General features: G+C 35.7%; 1 protein-coding gene across 4 annotated transcripts in view; it reads left to right on the top strand.

Moving 5' to 3' along the window:
- The window catches only part of GPHN (gephyrin), an 885,721-nt gene that overhangs the window by 425,619 nt on the left and 441,710 nt on the right, over window positions 1-18,392 (top strand). For all 4 annotated transcript variants that reach the window (XM_036769505.1, XM_036769507.1, XM_036769503.1 and 1 more), the window contains one exon: window positions 12,664-12,756. In XM_036769505.1, the coding sequence (XP_036625400.1) occupies window positions 12,664-12,756 (93 nt within the window). The remainder of the gene's footprint in view (window positions 1-12,663; window positions 12,757-18,392) is intronic.

Here is an 18,392-nt window from a genome sequence, read left to right on the forward strand (position 1 = left end):
CAACCCTATTAGATAGATAGTGAAAATATTATCATTCCCTCTGTGTTCCTACCAAACTTGCCCATGTCCTGATAGTGTGATACATGATACTCCATCTTCCACCTTTGTGCCTTTGGACAGGTTGTCTCTCAGGCCTAAAATGCTGCCTTTTCTTATTTCTCCCTCTTAGAAACCATACCTTCCTTCAAGTCTCAGCTACTGTGCTGCCTACAGGAGACTTTTCCTGATTACCCCAGTTGTTAATGTACCTGTTACAAAGGACATTGTATTAATTTTGTTTTATTTTAACTTATCTGTGTATATGTTGTTTCCTTCCGTAGAATGTAGGCTTCTTGAGGGTGAGAAGTGGTTTTTTGTCTTTGTATCCCCAGTTCCTGGCCCAGAGTAGGCACTTATTTTTTTTTTAACTTTTGGATTAAGGTAGATGAAGTCTTTCTGATGGATTTACTTTAGTCTAGAGTCTTTAAATTTCTTCATGTTTCTTCCTTCCACTCTTTAGAGTCAGTTTCACTATTGATATGTATTTAACACTATTGTCATCTTTAATTAATTTTTTATCCCTGAGAAATAACACATTTTCCTTTTTTCACATTTTAAAGTTTGCTTAATTGAGGAGTGATCTGAATATCTTTCCACAATGCCTATGTATTTGTGTTTATTTTCTTGCACTTTGTTTATACTCTCAGTATCTGATTCAGTTTCCTTGTCAAAACTAAGACCTTTCCTCACAATTTACAGAAAATAAAAATTTTGATGCATCTCTGCTTTAAAAACAAACAAAAAACCCCATAACTTTTGATAACTGCAATTATTTTAATATACATAACATTATTTAATTTATGGATTTCCCTTGTACCAATTCATCTTCCAAATCTTATGCTTTTTATAAACCTCCCTCTCTCCCAGGGCTTCTCACTGTGTACTATATTTATATAACCCTTGTTCTGGTTCAGTCTTTTTTCAGTCATGAACCTCATTTCTTTTTTTTTTCTTTTTTTCAGGGGGGAAGGCAGGGCAGTTGGGGTCAAGCAACTTGCCCAAGGTCACACAGCTAGTAAGTGTGTCAAGTGTGTGAGGCTGGATTTGAACTCAGGTCCTCCTGACTCCAGGGCCAGTGCTCTATTCACTGCACCACCTAGCTGCCCCATGAGCCCCATTCTGGCTGCCCCACGAGCACCATTTCTTGAAAAAGATCCTGGAATGGTTTCCTTCTCTAGCTCATTGTACAAATGAAGAAACTGAGGCAAAGAGGGTTAAGTGTGCCCAGGGTCATACCTAGTGAGCATCCGAGGCCAGATCATAATTCAGGAAAATGAATCTTCCTGACTACAGGGCCAGCACTCTATCTACTGTGCCACCTAGCTGCCTTTTTAGACGTACATTTCAAATTTCAACTTTTTAAAAGTAGGAACCTAAAGAAAATTAACTACTTAGTTATACATTGGACTAAATGATTTCTCTAGTACTTAGCCAAAGCATGTGTTCTACCAACATACCCCTTTATAATCCATGATCATCTTCACATCATTTGAACCAATACAGTAGGATTCTTGTGGCGAAAAAAAAATACAAATCTCCCTCAGTATTAGGGGGTCCTATCTGCTTCTACAGTGACCAAGGCAAAAAAAATGATACAAAAGTTACGTATCACACAATTTTTTGACTAGAAACATTAACTGTTAGTGTTCTGTATGTAAGTTCTTTATCCAATGACCAACATGTCAGTCAACAAACATTTATTAAATGCTTATGATGTGTTCTAAGAACTAGAGAAACTGAACCATGTTAATACTGACATTTTACTATTGGTGAAACTAGAGCGCCTAAGAAATTTGCAATAAATTAGAAGGATGGCTTACAGACTTTTTTCTTAATAGACTTAAAGAAGTTGGCCAAATTACTTTTATCATAGGGTCAAAAGTAATAAAATGTGTCATTCATAGAGTGCTTTCTTATCATGTATTGTCATATTCATGAGAAGCATAAGTATTTTGCAAACTAGGTGGCGCATAGAGCATAGGCCCCTGGAGTCAGGAAGACCTCAGTTCAAATCCAACTTTATACACACATACTAACTGTGTGGTCCTGGGCAAGTCACTTTGTTTCAGTTTGGGGTGCTGGGAATCCTGAAATTTAATTTAAGCCTTCTTTCAGTCAAAGTAGTGAGGTTTATTACAACACCAGTATGGTGGGCAAGATGACTAGTAAATCTGTGAATTTGATGAGGATGGGATTGATATTTATATACAAAAAAAGGCTGTGAGAAGATTTGGATGGGATTAAGGAGTGGCAAATAGCTGGCGTGGTCCAAGTGCAGACAATGAAAGAAGTTAAGTGGTCAAGAGCCACAGTAAAAGGGCAGTTAAAAGGATTGTTGAGTATCTAGGTGAGCTGGGATGCACCATATGCCTCAGGTGAACCTCCAGTGTGGGAAAAGTTGAGGGGCTGGGTTATGTGTGGAAAAATTCAGGGGCTTTTAGGGGTCCAGGTCCATCAACTTAACCTCTAAGTTTCCTCATCTTTAAAATAAAGATAGTATTAGTAGTACATATGTCTCAGGATTGTTGTGAGGATAAAATAAGTAAACATTTAACCTTAAAGAACTATATAAAATCTAGCTATTATTATTATGAATTAATATCTTTTGGAAAGGAAAGCTAAGCTAAATCAGTCTTATGTACCTTGACCCTAGTGTAACGGTCAGCACTGGAGGCAATGGTCTGAAATATGAATTGATATTAAGAAATGAATGAGGGACTTCCATGTTATGTGACCTACAAGTTAGAGGACTTGACATTTTCTCTGATCCTCATAACATCTTAAAACTCTCCAAAATAGCAATTATGCGCCAGAGGTAAAGCAATTAAGCTGTCTCCACAGTCTAGGACACCAAGGGCCCAAGCAAAATAAAAGCAGAGAGAGCCAGTATTCTCTAACCCCTAACAAGGATTTCACCACCTCTCCCCCATTCATTATGCAACCAGATCACCCAGTGCTGTGAAGATCTAAACCCCAGGCTACAGCACAGTAGCTGCATTCTGTGCTGCAACAGAACTCTGCAGGAGAATGGAGGAAGAAGAGGAACAAGGCAAGGAACAAGTGCATATATCTGGACTTATAAAAGAATTCCACCCCAACATAGTCCCCTTCTTCCATTTTCCAGTGCTGTGAAGTTCCAAAGTCCAAGTGACAGAAATTTGCTCAGTCTGTGATAGAGACATGGCAATGCTCTGTTGTTTGTCCTTCATTTTGAAGAAGACCAATGACATCACACATAAATTGGATTTAAGTGAGGATTTAAGAGTTGCACCAAGTCATCAGCTTCACTGTCTCTTTCTGAGTCATCAAAGTTCAGTGTCAAGACAAAAGTCAAGATGATTAGATGCCTGATGGCTGAGATGCAATGGATGATGTTGGCATCATCAATATTTGACCAAGCTCTGAACACTACTTAGGCCTTGCTTCAGCAACCTTCATGGCCATTGGAACAAATTGTCCTCATCCACCTATTCTACCATGTGAAGTCTTCACATACTTGGGGTAGATATCCCCCTAACTCACTGATGGGTTTGAGGTCTGTTAGTTACCCTCAACCCGATTTAGCCCATCTGCCAAGGCAGTTTTACTGGGGTGTGACTGCTGCATGTGCCACAGCTTCTTAGATCCACAGGTGAGAGTTGGGTGGAGGTAGACACCAATGGTCAATGAACAGCCCTGAAAAGGGCTCAGCAAGCCCTTACATTAGAATTGCTAGTCCTTCCTGAATGTCTCATACACCCCAAACAGTGCTTTGTACTGCTGGGGCAAAGAGCTGAGGAACAGAGAACAAGCCTACCCTCTGTCTGTTCTGTCCCTTCCCTCCCTCCTCTCTTTCGTGCCACTCCTTTGGCCAAGACATTTGGGGTAGAGACCTAGGAAAGTGACCTAACCAAAAATTGACCAGTGTGGGAGGATGCTGAGATACTTTAAAATCTAGCCCCCAGGGAAATCTCCATCAGAGGAAAGAGAGTTAGAAAATGATTAAAAGTGAAGAGACAGAGACTAAAAAGACCAAAGTAAACTCGAAGACCTTGAACATAAGCAAACAAACCAACAAAGAAGACATTAATCACACTAGGGAATATGGCTTCCAGATCTGGTAAATGAGTTCAGACGTCCTTGAAAAAATACTACAAAACAAAGGAACATGATTCAATACTGAGACTGAGGACGTTATGGATTTTGAAGAGAGCTCACATCCACAGCATGCTCTTCTAAATAGTTTAAAAGAGAAATTATTATTATGAGAGCAACATTTATGGCTTACACAGAAGAAATAATTCACATAATAGAAAAACTTGAATCCATGGGGGCAATTCTCACCAAAGAAACACAAGAAGAGACAATTGATTAGGAATGCACATATATGGAAGTAAAGGATAATCTAGAAAAAAGAGAAGAAAAAAGCAATAACATTACAAGAAAATGTGCATTCCATGAAATCAAAACATTGATCTTGAAGACAGGATATGTAGAGACCCACTTAGGGATTATTGGTCTCTCAGAAGAACACAAGTGTAGAGACCCACTTAGGAATTATTGGTCTCTCAGAAGAACACAAGTCAAAAATCCCAAAAACTATATTGCAAGAAATAATATAAGAAAACTGCCAAGAACTTCTGAACACAGAAAACAAAGTGCCAATATGAAGCATATGTAGTTTTGTTTGTTTGGGGTGATGGGGGAGGGGGTGGGAACCACAGCTGCAAACTCTAACACCTTTTGGTTTAAATTGAACAATTCCATTGAGAAACAACTAACTCTACTAGCACCCAGGAAGAAGACCTTTGAATATAAAGGAAATGTGAATAACAGCAAGATTGTTAGAAAACACTAGAGAGAATGGAATAATCTGTTGCCAGGAGCTATACAGTTCAAGTTACAGTCCAAGGTGACCTAACTACCTTGCAAATCTGGGACTAACCATTAAGGAAAAAAAGGTGAATTTTCAAAATATCCTTAGGACAAAAAAAACAACTAAATAAATTATTTTCTTCTCAGATACCCCAGACAACAGAAATACAAGAAGGGTAAACAAATACAGCAAGCAAGGAGAACAACAATGACAACAGACAGACCATTAAGAGACAAATTAAGAAAACTATTTGCCCCATTTCTCTGAGTTTCATACAACTGATCTAGACCATCAAAAGAAATGATAAAAGAGGCAGAGATGAAGAAAGCACTTCTAGACCTCAAAGCACATTATAAGGCAGTAATCATCAAAACCATCTGGAATTGTTGAAAAATAGAGATACATAATATGAACAGACTAATTAAGGGGAATCAGAAAAAAAAAATGGAACTCAGCAGCCCAGTTCAGTAAAGCAGAAAACAAATTATTTAGGAAAGAGCTCCCTATTTGACAAAAACTGCAAGGAAAACTGGAAAGCAACCTAGTAGAAAATGACCTTAGATTAACACCCTATGACACATTCAGCAGTGCATTGGATAAATGGATGTGTGATCTTAATGTTCGAGATCATACTATAAAAATATTGGAAAGTAAGCAGAACATACACTCCTCATAGCTATGGGTAGGAGATGTATTCTTAACCAAAGGGCAGAGGCAATTAAAAAAGATAAAATATATAACTTTAATTTCAGGGAACTGATAAGCTTTTACACAGACAAAAGTAATGCTCCTCAAAAAGTAGTCTAATGGGGGAAAAGTCTTTGTATCAAATCTCTCAGATAAGGGTTAGTTATCCAAGTCATATAAATAATTAATATATACACATATGAGAGGCGGACTTAAACCCACGTGGTATAAGAGCCTCTGCTCTCCCAGACATGTGAACTAGGCCCTCCCTGGAGTTAGCTCCACCTTAGGCCCCACCTTAGTTGCCAATTCACACCCACTAAGGTTTTACACCTAATAGGTGTTTGGGCCCTGGGGTTTAGCACTTAGTAAGACTCAATGAAATACACTGAATTAATCAAAGCAAACAAAAGCCAAACTCTTCAAGGGCACTTGTTGGACTAAGTGCTAAGGAGCCCATTTTTGGTAACCAACACACTGATGCATAGTAAAGTAAGCAGATCCAAGAAAACAGTATACTCACTGACTGCAATATACTGGAAAGAAAAACACACAATTAAAAGTAAATGTTGCAAAATTATGAAAAGCAAGTGTGGCTCAAAAAGAAAAATTTTACATGATTGCAAATATCTAACTGATATCAGGCTGCTTACTATCTCAGGAAGGAGATAGTTGGTGGGGGGTAGAATTGGGAGCTCAAAGTTTTTTAAATATTAAAAATTGTTTTTACATGTAATTGGGGGGAATAAAATATTATTTTCAAAAAAGATAAGTGGATGCTGTCATCCCAGTGGTGGGATGTTCACAGGTATTGCATATCGTACTTATTTGGGAGCTTTTTCTGTTTACTGATCGGTTCTAATTTTTCATCTTTTTATTTTTGTTTTTGTCTTTAAAAATGTTATTTGTTATATGAAATGGTTCTTGGAGGAGGGAGGAAGGGGCGAACTGATAATATAAAAAAAGATATCAAAAAACCTTATTTTTAAAAAAAAAGAAATGAGTGAGACCAAAGGTTTTTTGACTACTCAGAAATATCACAATCATTTATTGTGAATACTTTCTAGAACAGAGTTTTGAACATTTGTTGTTGTTCAGTCCTTCAATCACATTCAACTGTGTGTGACCCCATAAACCATAGCACACCTCCACTTATCTCTAAAACTCTGTCCAAATTCATGTTCATTGTTTGCATGACACTATCTATCCATCTCATCCTCTACCTTCTCCTTTTTCTTTTGCCTTCAGTCTTTCCCAACATCAGGGTCTTTACTGAGTCCCATTGTCTCATTATGTGGCCAAAGTATTTAAGCTTCAATTTCAGAATTTTCCTTCCAGTGACTAGCCTGAATTAATTTTTTTAAGTTTTGACTGATTTGATCTTCTTGCTGTCTAAGGGACTCTCAAAAGTCTTTTCCAGCAACACTATTTGAGAGCATCAGTTCTGCAGTCCAACTCGCACAGCCATATATTGCTCTTGAAAAACCATAGCTTTGACTATATAAACCTTTGTTGGCAAGTTAATATCTTTGCTTTTTAGTATGATTTCCAAATTTGCCATAGCTTTCCTTCCAAGGAGCAAGTTTTTTAATTTCATGACTGCAGTTGCTGTCTGCAGTGATCTTTGAGCCCAAGAATATAAAATCAGACACTGCTTACATTTCTTCTCCCTCTATTCACCAGGAACTAATGGGATCAGTTGCCAAGATTTTAATTTTTTTGATGTTAAGCTTCAAACCAGCTTTTACACTTTCCTCCTTTACTCTCTGTCATCAAGAGGCTTATTAATTCCTCTTCATTTCTGCCATCATAGTGGTATCAGTAAGCACCAAATAACATCACCCACAAGAAAAGAAAGAAACTGATTATCTTAGTAAATAGGAAATGGCTAGTTACTGATGTGGGAGTTTTAACTATGTATTGTATGATTACTGATCAAGCAAAAGTCAAAACAATCTTTAAAAAATGTACAAAAATGAAAAAAATATTATATAAATACATAAGCTTCAGTACTGCCAAATGAAAATAACTGTTAAATTCAAAACTTAGGAAATGGATAAAAGTAAAGATATCGAATCTAATTTTAACTGTTTCTTACTGTAGTTTAATGGATATAAAACAATAGCAAAAACGAATGCAAAGGAGCCCATAAACTTCTTACAATGAGCAAATACTTAAGTTGAGAAATCGTACAGACTAGAGCAATACTAATTTAGAATATGAACCCACATAGCATTAACAAGAAAGATAGTAGAAGATTAACCAACAATATTGACTCACAAAGAAAATGAAAAGAAATTGAGGGGAAAACAAGTTTGCAAATTTCTTGACTTGAGACACAAACTAAGCCAGATCATATCATTTTAAGAGCATGTACAGGTAAAACTGGAACGAGGACAACAGTTATATGATTTGTCAGCATTTTTATGTCAATCCATTCTTACCATTGATGACAATGAAACCATCAAACTTACATAATAATGAACTTTTAGAACTAGGAGAAATAGAATTTTAAGATCACATCAGGCAGAATGGCTGAACCAATAGCAAGAATTTCAGCCGCCTTCGTTAGTGGAACATCTGGCAGAAGGGTAACCTGTGACCATGAACATCATTGCCTTAGAAAACAAATGCATATTGACAGAAAGCAAGCTTACAGAGAGTTTTGCCCATTAGGGTAAGAACTGAATCTTAGCGAGGACCTAATAGATGTCTGACAGACTGTCCCATTTAAGCTTTCTATTATATTGCTTTAAAGGCCTATTTTAATATATGTTATTACTTTTTTCTGGAAAAAAAATCAAAACTTATGCTATACAAACATTCCATTCAGTGTAGTAAATCAGAAAGAGTTCTGAAGCACAGTTAAGAGTACGAGGGTTCTTGTGCCACTTACTTCTTATATGGTCTTAGACAAGGCAGTAAACCTTTCTGGACCTCAATTTTGTCATCTACAAAATGAGGGAATTTTTCTGGACTTCTAAGTCCCTTCTAGTTCTAAATCTCTTATTCTCCATATTCTTTCAGGAAAACCGTACCCCAAAGTTGAGTAGAGTTTAGTTGACATATTGATCTTATAATCAATGTATTTTGAAAAGCTATTTAATTTTGATGCAACCATTTATTTGAATTCTGGAATGGCTATGGGAAAACAGGCTCTTTAATGCATTGTTAATGGAGTTGTGAAGTGATCCAGCCATTTTGGAAAGCAATTTGGAACTATGTACAAAAAACTATAAAACTGTATATACCCTTTAACCTAATGATACCACTAGTAGGTCTATACCCCAAAAAGACCAAAGAAAGAGTATAAGGATCCATATGTACAAAAATATCTATTGAAGCTCTTTTTGTTTTAGCAAAGAATTGAAACTAAGGGAGTGCCTATCAATTGGAGAATGGCGGAATAAATTAGGGCATATAAATGTGATGAAATACCATTGTGCTATAAGAAATGATGAAGGGGATGGGTTCATAAAACTCTGAGATTTATGTAAACTGATTCAGAGTAAAGTGAGCAGAAACAGAAGAAAAAATTATACAATAACAAAATTATTATGAGGATAATCAACTATGAAAGACTTAGTAACAGTAACTCTAGTCAGTATAACCACCAACTGCAGCTCCAAAGGACTCATGATGAAATATGTCCTCCACCTCAAGATAAAGAAGTGATAGACTTAGAGTGCAAATCAAAGCATATTTTTTCCCTTTTTTTTTTTAGACACAGCTAATGGGGAAATTTGTTTTCATATTTGTACTAGGCTTTTCTTATTATCAGTGGAGGAGGGGAGTGGGAGAATTTGGAACTGAAAATAAAATTGGAGGAAAAAAACTGTTCTGTTCTCTGCTTTGTAAAAAATTCTTCAGTGAATCACCTTTTTCTTTTTGGCAGTAGTTAGCATTAGCTGATATATTATCCCTTTTTTCTTTCTTTGACCTCTTTGGGGTATAGTGTTATACCAAGAGCGAGCTAGACATATCACAGAGTTTTAAATGGAGAATTTATTAGCTGGTGTCCGTTCTGGGGCATAAACAGCCCAAGTCAGAATGGCCAGGAGTTGGGGTGAAGAAGTCTTAATTATACAGAAAAAACAGGGTACAGTGGTTAATTATCTCTTGAACAAAAGTCCTGACAGATCAAAGATTCTGACAGGTTATCTTTAAGGGGGATAATCTTATCTATTGACCTTCCTTGGAGGAGTCACGGAGCCCCAGGGACATTTACTAAATGCCAAAAGTCTGAGTCCATTCTTTCTTATGCAAACTGGGGTTTTCTCAGGGGCTGTGGGGCAGAGGTCTCCTTAGCAATAACTGATTTCTCCAGTACCATAATAGGACTAGTAGTGACATGACTGGGTTTAAGGGTATACACAGTTTAATAGTTTTTTGTGCATAATTTCAAATTGTTTTCCAGAATGACTGGATCTGTTGCTACACCGGCAATGCACCATTGTCCCTACTATACTGCAGCCCTTCCACAAATGTTCATTTTTTTGTCATCTTTGATAGTGTGATAAGTATGAGGTGACACTTTTCATTTTCATTTCTCTAATTGTTACAACAAGGGTTCTGCATGAAGTCGCTATGAAGAGAGGACTTCTAGGACAAGTGTTGTGAGTTGAACCTTGTCACACATTTCTGAAACGTGTATCAGTACAATTATGGTCTAAATTTAAGCTTACTTCTCCCATCGAGGCTGTATTTGTGGGGAGGATTGAACTAGGTTCTTAAGAGAACATTTTGTTATTAACTGTCTTTACCATGCTATCTGAGAGTAGTAGTCACATCCCTCTGAGGACGCAACCTGACAATTTGAACAGAAAGTGGCAAATACTCTCATCATCATCATCTTCTTCTTCTGCTTCTTAGTTGTCATCATAGTCATCGTGGTTGTCTTCTTCCTCCTCTCCTTCTCCCTTCTCTCTCCTCCCTTTTCTTTCTTCTTTTACTTATTTTTTTAAGCTGGGACGATTTATTTTTTGTCCTGGGTGGTTTTCATTTTTCATTCCTTAAATATAGCTCTGGAAGACAGGCTTTTAAAAGCCCATTGTTAGTCATGGAGTAATGTAAAATTGAAATATATCTGAAATTAACAAAAAAAATTTTTAAAGCCTATGGCGTTTTAAATGGAGCTACTTTGACTCTACCTTAAAACTCAGATCACTCTGACTTTCATTGAATGGCCAATAATAGCTCCAAACCCCTGTGACTTAGTGTTTAGGTTTTGATGGCTTAGAATGAGTGTAAATAGCAGTTGTTTTCTGTTCTGGCCAGAAACTCTGAGGGTCTTCCCCTCTCAGGTTATCATCTTTGTGATGGTAAATTGAACCATCTTTTGTCTCTACTCTTACCTAGCCCAAAGTCATTGAATGGGGATGGCCTCAGACAAACTGAGACCTGTGGAAAAACCATAAATTAGAAAGGTCAAGATCACTCACTGCATCCTGGGCCGGCCACCTCACAGTGTTATTGGTTCTCTTTGTTTATGTAAAACCTTTTTTGATTTTATGTAATCAAAATTGTCCATTTTCTCTTCTTTGATCCTCTCTATTCCTTGTTTGGTCTTGACCTCTTCCCTTATACAAAAGACATTTTTCCTTGTTCCTCTACTTTGTTTATGATGTGATCTTTTTTATCTAGGCCTTATATCTGGTTGGAACTTATTTTGGTATATGGTGTAAGATCTCATTCTCAAATTGATTTCTGCCAGATTGCTTTCTAGCTTTCCCGGCAGTTTTTACTAGTAATTTACTTAGCAGTTTACTAGTATAAACACTTGCCTCAATAGTTAGCATCTTTGACTTTATCAAACACATTACTGTGTTTGTTTTCTTCTATATGTTAGGTACCTAATTTGTTCCACTGATCAACTTTTCTATTTTTGAACCAGTACCAAACAATTTTGATGTATAACTTTAAATCCAGTATTAGAAGGTCCCTTTCCTTCCTACATTTTCTTTTCCTTATATTCTTCTGAAATATTTGATATTTCATTCCACTAGTTGAGTACTATTTTTATTTTTTCTAGCTCTTATAAAGTTATCCTTTGATTGTTTGATATGGCTCTAAATTAACTAATTGATACAGAGATTATTATAATTTGTATTGTGTTGGGACAGCCCAATCGAACAGTTAATTTCTCTCCACTTACTCAGTTCTGTCTATATTTCTGGAGTGTTTTATAATTGTATTCAGATAGTTCCTTCTGTTATCTGGGCAGATAACAGATTCCTAACAGTAGGTTCTGTCCAAAACCAGAATGACCTGTTTCGAGAGCTAGTAGGCTTTGCCTCCTTAGATGTCTTTAAGTAGAGGCCAGATGATAACTTGTCAGATTTGTTATAATAGGTATTCCTGTTGTGTATCATTTGAACTATTTATTCTCTAAGGTCTCTTTTAAATCTCAGATTTTAATTTTGTGGCATAAGAAACAAGTCTGGTTTTTAGAGATAGGAGCTCAGCCTAGTCAAAACAGCATTTTACTAGGAATAAGAAGAAATGAATTGTAGTCCCAGCTCTGTCATTAACATTAACTATGTGGCCTTGGGCTGTAGTCTTTTTGAGCTTTAAAATTCAGTGAGTCTATTGGTGTTAAAGTATTGGAGAAACATTAAGAAGCTTTCTATTTCAATCTCCTGAATATGGCTGCCAAACAAAACAATTCATTGGCAACTTGGAAGCTTTTCTGTCAACCAGATATTGTGGAGAATGCCAGTAAACTCACTATTTTAAGTAGAAAAACTATTTTAAATTAACCTGAAAGAACCTTGGAAGTAGTATCATTAACACAAATGATCATGATTACTCATTCCCTATTTACTTTTTATTTGTGACTCTGAAAATCCTAAATTTTGATTCTCAGGAGTTACGTATTGTTATTTTCTGTGACTACGTTTTCAAATGATAGTTGTCTTGGTAAATGTTCATTCTTCCTTGGAGAAAGTGATGCAAAATTCCCTTGTTGTTTGTTCACAGGAAGCAGTGTTTCATCCCTGTATATGATGTTCTTTGGGGCCTAGCATGCTTTTGGGGCAATAAACTCTCATACCACAAGTGACAGTAACACTGTTCCTTTTCAGGAAACACTGATAGATTGGTGTGATGAAAAGGAACTTAATTTGATTTTAACAACCGGAGGAACTGGATTTGCACCACGAGATGTCACTCCAGAGGTGAGATAGCATATGCCTTCATATTCAGTAAATAGCCTAAGCACATGTTGTTTTAAAATCTCTGTACTCTTTTTCTGACTTTCTTTTTGCAGTTTCTTTATGCAGATCAAGTAACATGTACCAACAATAGAGTATATGTGCTGCCACAATATTATTCAGATGCTACAAACAATATCATTTTCTTGACATTCCTTGGACTTAAACTAGAAAAGATTCCATATAACCAGGTTAAACTTCTTGCCCCAGGATATGATAAGGCATTTGCTCAATGGCCTGTTTTATGACCCATAATTTAGATATTTACCTAGTTGAGAAAAGAGTAATAATGAACAGTTATCCCTGAAAACTATTACTTTTAGCACCATGAGAAGTTATCTAACTTCTAAAAATTCCAGACCTAGGTCTGTGGCCCTGTTCCTTATATTAAAATTGTTTTGTCACAGGGTTATGTTTCAAAACATAACAGAATAACTCCAATGTAATATGTGCACAAATGTTCCAGCGTTTTAATCAAAAACAAATTTTGCAAAGGAAAGGTCCTCTTTCTCGTGGTTTTAAATGTTAGAGGCAGTGATATACAGAATTTAGCAAGCCCAAAGAGTTAAATAAATATCTAGGCATTCTGCATTAAGAATCAACGTTGGCTCTTATATGGGAGAAAAAGAAATGATAGAGAAAGAGAAAATTTCTACCTCCACCTTTATTTTATTCTTGACCCATGTTCCAGTTTGACCTAAAGAAGACATGGAACTAAATCATTTTGATATTAGATATAAAATTTATATTACTGATTATATTATTGTTTTCCCTTTTCCCCTACCTTAAAAAACAAACCAACCTTGATTGAAAAACAATTTATATGCTACCAGTTGGCATCCCTAACTAGCCACTTCAATTTGCAGCTTCAAAGTAGTATTGTGATGTAGTTCTTAAACAGCTGCTACTCTCCTTTACCCAAGGAAGGACATCAAGTGTTTGAAAGGGTACTTTTTATACAGAGAATTTTCAAGGTATTTTGTGGTTCTTCTTATTGAAAGTCACATGTAAGATATTTGTAACGTTTTCATCATTAAGGTGACACTTCCCCTCTTAAAAAAATTATCGGACTATATGTATTGATAGATTGTAAACTTCACTGTTTTTAAAAGTTATCTTGTATGTTGATTCTATTGTAGTTAACTTCTTGAACTCTAGGAGAAATGGTCACTTGATCATTGCTATTAGAACTAGAATAATTATTTGTAGAATACAGGATAGAAGCAAAAAATTCACTTTAGAATTTTGTGGGGAATTTTCCTTAGAAAGATTAAACAGCAAAGTATTAAAAAGTATGGAGTGATTGAAGTTTTTATCTAGAGTACCAAAATTTAGAAGGTACTGCAATACTTGTATGCCAAATAAAATAAGTAGAAAAAACTGTTCGTATCATAATTAGCGAGAACAGTTCAAACATGAAGCAACTAGATGGTAGTTGTTCATCTCATGAACTTCTCTCTGCCAGGCCCAGCCCTACTCCTTCCCCCAGGGACATCCTCTCTAACATCTGCTTTGTGGTACCTTAGGGCCTCCTCCTACATTGGATAATGTTCCAATGTCTCTCTCCTTCCCCTCACAGGATTTTGTATTCTAAGATCAGAAGTCTCCTCATTACCAATTGAATCTCTCTTAAAAAGTTTATTTGAGGTCACCTTTAATGCTGCTTCCCCTGGGCATACTTGGTGGTGCTTGCCTTGCCCTGGATGGTAGTCAATACTAGTTATGGCTCTATCAAAAGGTCACTTAAAGGTACAGATTTCTAGAAGGTAGGTGTTCCTAAACAGTGTTCAGGATTTGAACTGAGTGACATTGAGGTTCATTACATCTCTATTTTCTATGATACTTTCATAATTTATAACTTATTTTGCGGTAAAGTGGCTGGAAATAATGCTATTGGAAAATTATTCTTATCCTTTATAAATGTGGGACAGTCAATTGTATATCAAGTTAAACAGTCCATATGATATAGAGCCTCAAGCCAAAAAATCAGCCCACATTCCTCTGATATGTCACTATATTAATACCATAATCAATTTTAGTCTGAATTTCCATGTTTAGCATCCTCTTAGTTTGCCCTAGTTTTCTTTGTAGCAGCAACTTAGCAAAACTTGTTTCCTTCCGTGATACTCCACGTGTTATAATATCAAGGGCTATGAATGAGTAGTTCTGAAATTGTAGAGTTTTACATTAAAATTACGTTTTCAAATAAACCACTAAAGGCAGGGTAAGTATGTGCCAACAGCAAATGACTAGGTATTTAAGTTGTTTTAACTTTATATGTATTTCATGGCTTTGAAGATACATGAATTTTACTTCCTTGATGGCATATGTTAATATAACTATCAGTGTCAAGAACCTATAAAACTTTTAACTTTTGAAGAAAGATGTAGTAGAATGGCTGTATAAGAAGACCTCTTCAACTTCTGTTACAGAATCTCAAATTTTTTTTAAACTTTAGCAAAAAAATTCATAACTGTGTAGTTAATGATGTCCTTTATTGTTATTAGTGTAAGATTAAACTGATAAACAGGGATTCAAAGATATAATCATCTATCTCTAAGACAGTTGTCTATCTTATATGAAGATGATGAAAACAAAGATATTTTATTTATAAATCATATATTAATAAAAATATATGAAATATGTAAAGCACAAATTTGTATTATTGTCCAAGTCTAGAAATGTTGAAGACTAACCAATAGTTCATTAAGAGTTAAGTTATGCAAAACTTCTAAGGAGACAGTATGGTACACTGGAGGAGCACTGAACTTTCCCTTATAGTTATGAATTAGAATTCCTGCTCACCCAGCTACTTGCCACTTGGGCCAGTAATAGAACTTCTCTGGGCCTCAGTTTCAACCAGTTGACCTCCAAGGTTCCTTCTAGCTCTAGAGCTATTATTATGTTTGTGTTTTTTTAATGGACCTTATGAATCTTATATTGGTCTTTGCCACAACCAAAGAAAAAGATTGTCAGTTTCCGGGATCATTTGCAACTACAAAAGACAACTATATAGTTCTAAATGTATTTCAAAGAAAGAAAGGGGAAGAGATAAAGTGAGAGAGAGGCAGAGAATGGCAGTGAATATTATACAAGTGGAATAAAATCATCCAAAACTGGTGTAAGACTCAGGGCAAAAAGTAATTAAGTCAGTCCTATCCCTCCCACCTTTATTTCAATGTATGTATTACATATTTAAAAGGAAGGAGCGCAGCGAGCTGCTAAGGTGAAATCTGCCCTGCTTACATAGCTTGTAGTACCCTATATTCTGAAATTAAGGAATTGTGTCTGCTCTAGCCCCTGCATTTTAGAAATATGTGGTTCTGTGGATAGTAACATAAATATTGTTCTTTCTTCCATCTCCTAAGCAAAAGGCCCTAGACAAAATTGCCAGCGCAACTTACCTTCTTTGACATAACTATTTTGCAATTACTAAAAATATTTTAAACTATAATATTTGATTGTTGAACTTTTAAAAGGTGAATTGTCTTTAGTCTCTAAGGATACTTCTTCAATGTGTTAAATTTCAAGAAAAGAATAGATTTGTTTCCTCTGACTTGGAGGAATTAGCACTGTTGAATGCCAGCAATTAATGTGAATGAGAGAGAGTGGACGTATGAACAAGGATCAGGACTGAGGTGAGGACTGGACCTTGGATTTCAGTGCACCTGGAACTTCCAGGCGAGGGAAGTCCTCCCATTCAGGCCTGTACTTTTTCTGCCACATAGAGAGTCTTTTAAGAGTTGCCTAGATCAGTGGTATAAAACTCAAATAGAAAATGACTGGAACCTCATATTGACTTAGAAAACAACAGATTAACTTTACCTATGTGATATTGTATTTTTATTTACTCTATTAAACATTTTAATCTAATTTTGGCTGCACTGGGAGCCTGCAGGCCATGAGTTTGATAACTCTGGCCTAGAACACTGAAGGGTTAAATGAATTGCCCTGGGTCAAACAGCCAGTATTAGTTAGCTGGCATTTGAAACTAGATCTTCCTCGTTTCTATGCCATATCTCTAAACCACTATACCATGCTGTCTTTCAAAAGAATAAATGCCATAAAAATTCCCAAGACCATCTGATATCAAGCAGTAGCATTTTATGTCCAGGAAAGGTGGTCAAGATCTAGTGCCACAAATAAAAAAGAATTAAAGTACTTTAAGTTTTACAGATCAAAGCCAAATGTAAGGTCCTTTAAACACCAAATACTGGAGAAGGTTAAAGGATGAAGTAGTGTTAAACAGACTGTAATAGAGAGATGAAATGTGGATTCTCTCTTCCCCAGCCCCTAACTCAGCTCAATTGATGCAGTGCATAGAATGGAGTTACAACTCCAAATAGGTAATGTGTAAACAAGATTTCTAGCATGTTTAATTGAGTTGATCATGCTCATATTTTTACTTAATTAAAAAGAATTATATTAGCTCTTTTGAATTAGATTTGGATATGTCTGTTTTTCATAGCTTCGAGTTTTCTAAGAAAGATCAAAGGAAAAACACCTCCCCAACCCACCTGAATTCCACAGTGGAAATTTGTGTAGCATAAAACACAATAGAAAAACTAAAAATGAAAGTGTCACTTTAAATAAACCTAACATATAAAATTTCCAATTTGTTTAATTGACCCAAATAGGAAGCAGTTTTAGTCTATGTAACTTTTATATTTATTAAATTTCAAACAGGAATACATATGTTAGATGGTAAAAGCTGCTGGAAAAGCATAGTGTTGCAAGTGGTCTTTATAAATACCAAGACAGAAGGATAAGGGTCAAAGGGTTTGCAGACTTTTCAGTTCAGGGAACCACAAATATGAAGAAATTTGTATGGTCCAGGGGAGCAGAGGGAGGAGATTTTAGAGCCTGAGAAGCATTGCCAAAATAAACATACTTTAACTATTATATGAAGACTATACATACCAACTGGCATTGTGCTGCTAGTGTCTTAAAATATGCAGCATGCCATGAGATATTTCAGTATCTTAACTTCTACACCACATGTTTTCCACTTACCCTATTGTGGAGACATTTTTTAGGTGAGAACAGATTGCCAGATTTCATAATCATGTTGTCAGTGAAAAATAGGATTTGCATTACACACATTTGTATTATAGTACAGTAAAATTTGCTGGAATACATCTATTCCAGGATTTTAAGTATATATAAACAACAAGCCATGTGTTATCTTTTGCATTACCCATTTTTTACTTCTTAAACTGAAGGTATTCTAAAAAAAATATAAAAACACGTAAAACAAGAACAGTGGACAATTAAAAGAAACAACACAGTAAAATATAACCAAAAATAACCAAACACAAACTAAAGATTCTTAACTCTGTTCTTATGACTTGTGAAAAATCAATAAAAATTGTTCTCTACCCCTCAGGTAAAATTATTCATTTTGGAAAGCAGAAAAACTGTCTTACACAGTAGTTATTTGGAACAATTTCAGTGCTGCAGACCTTATTAAACAAAAGCACCTTATTGACATAGGGAAAATCAACAATATTACAATAAGTTAATAGTAGCCTGAGCACCAAAAATATTTCTGTAAAATCAATCACTACAGTTATAAGAAATAATAATATCTGACATGTAGT

Source organism: Trichosurus vulpecula, chromosome 8 (genome assembly GCF_011100635.1).
Source record: "Trichosurus vulpecula isolate mTriVul1 chromosome 8, mTriVul1.pri, whole genome shotgun sequence".
NCBI lineage: Eukaryota > Metazoa > Chordata > Mammalia > Diprotodontia > Phalangeridae > Trichosurus > Trichosurus vulpecula.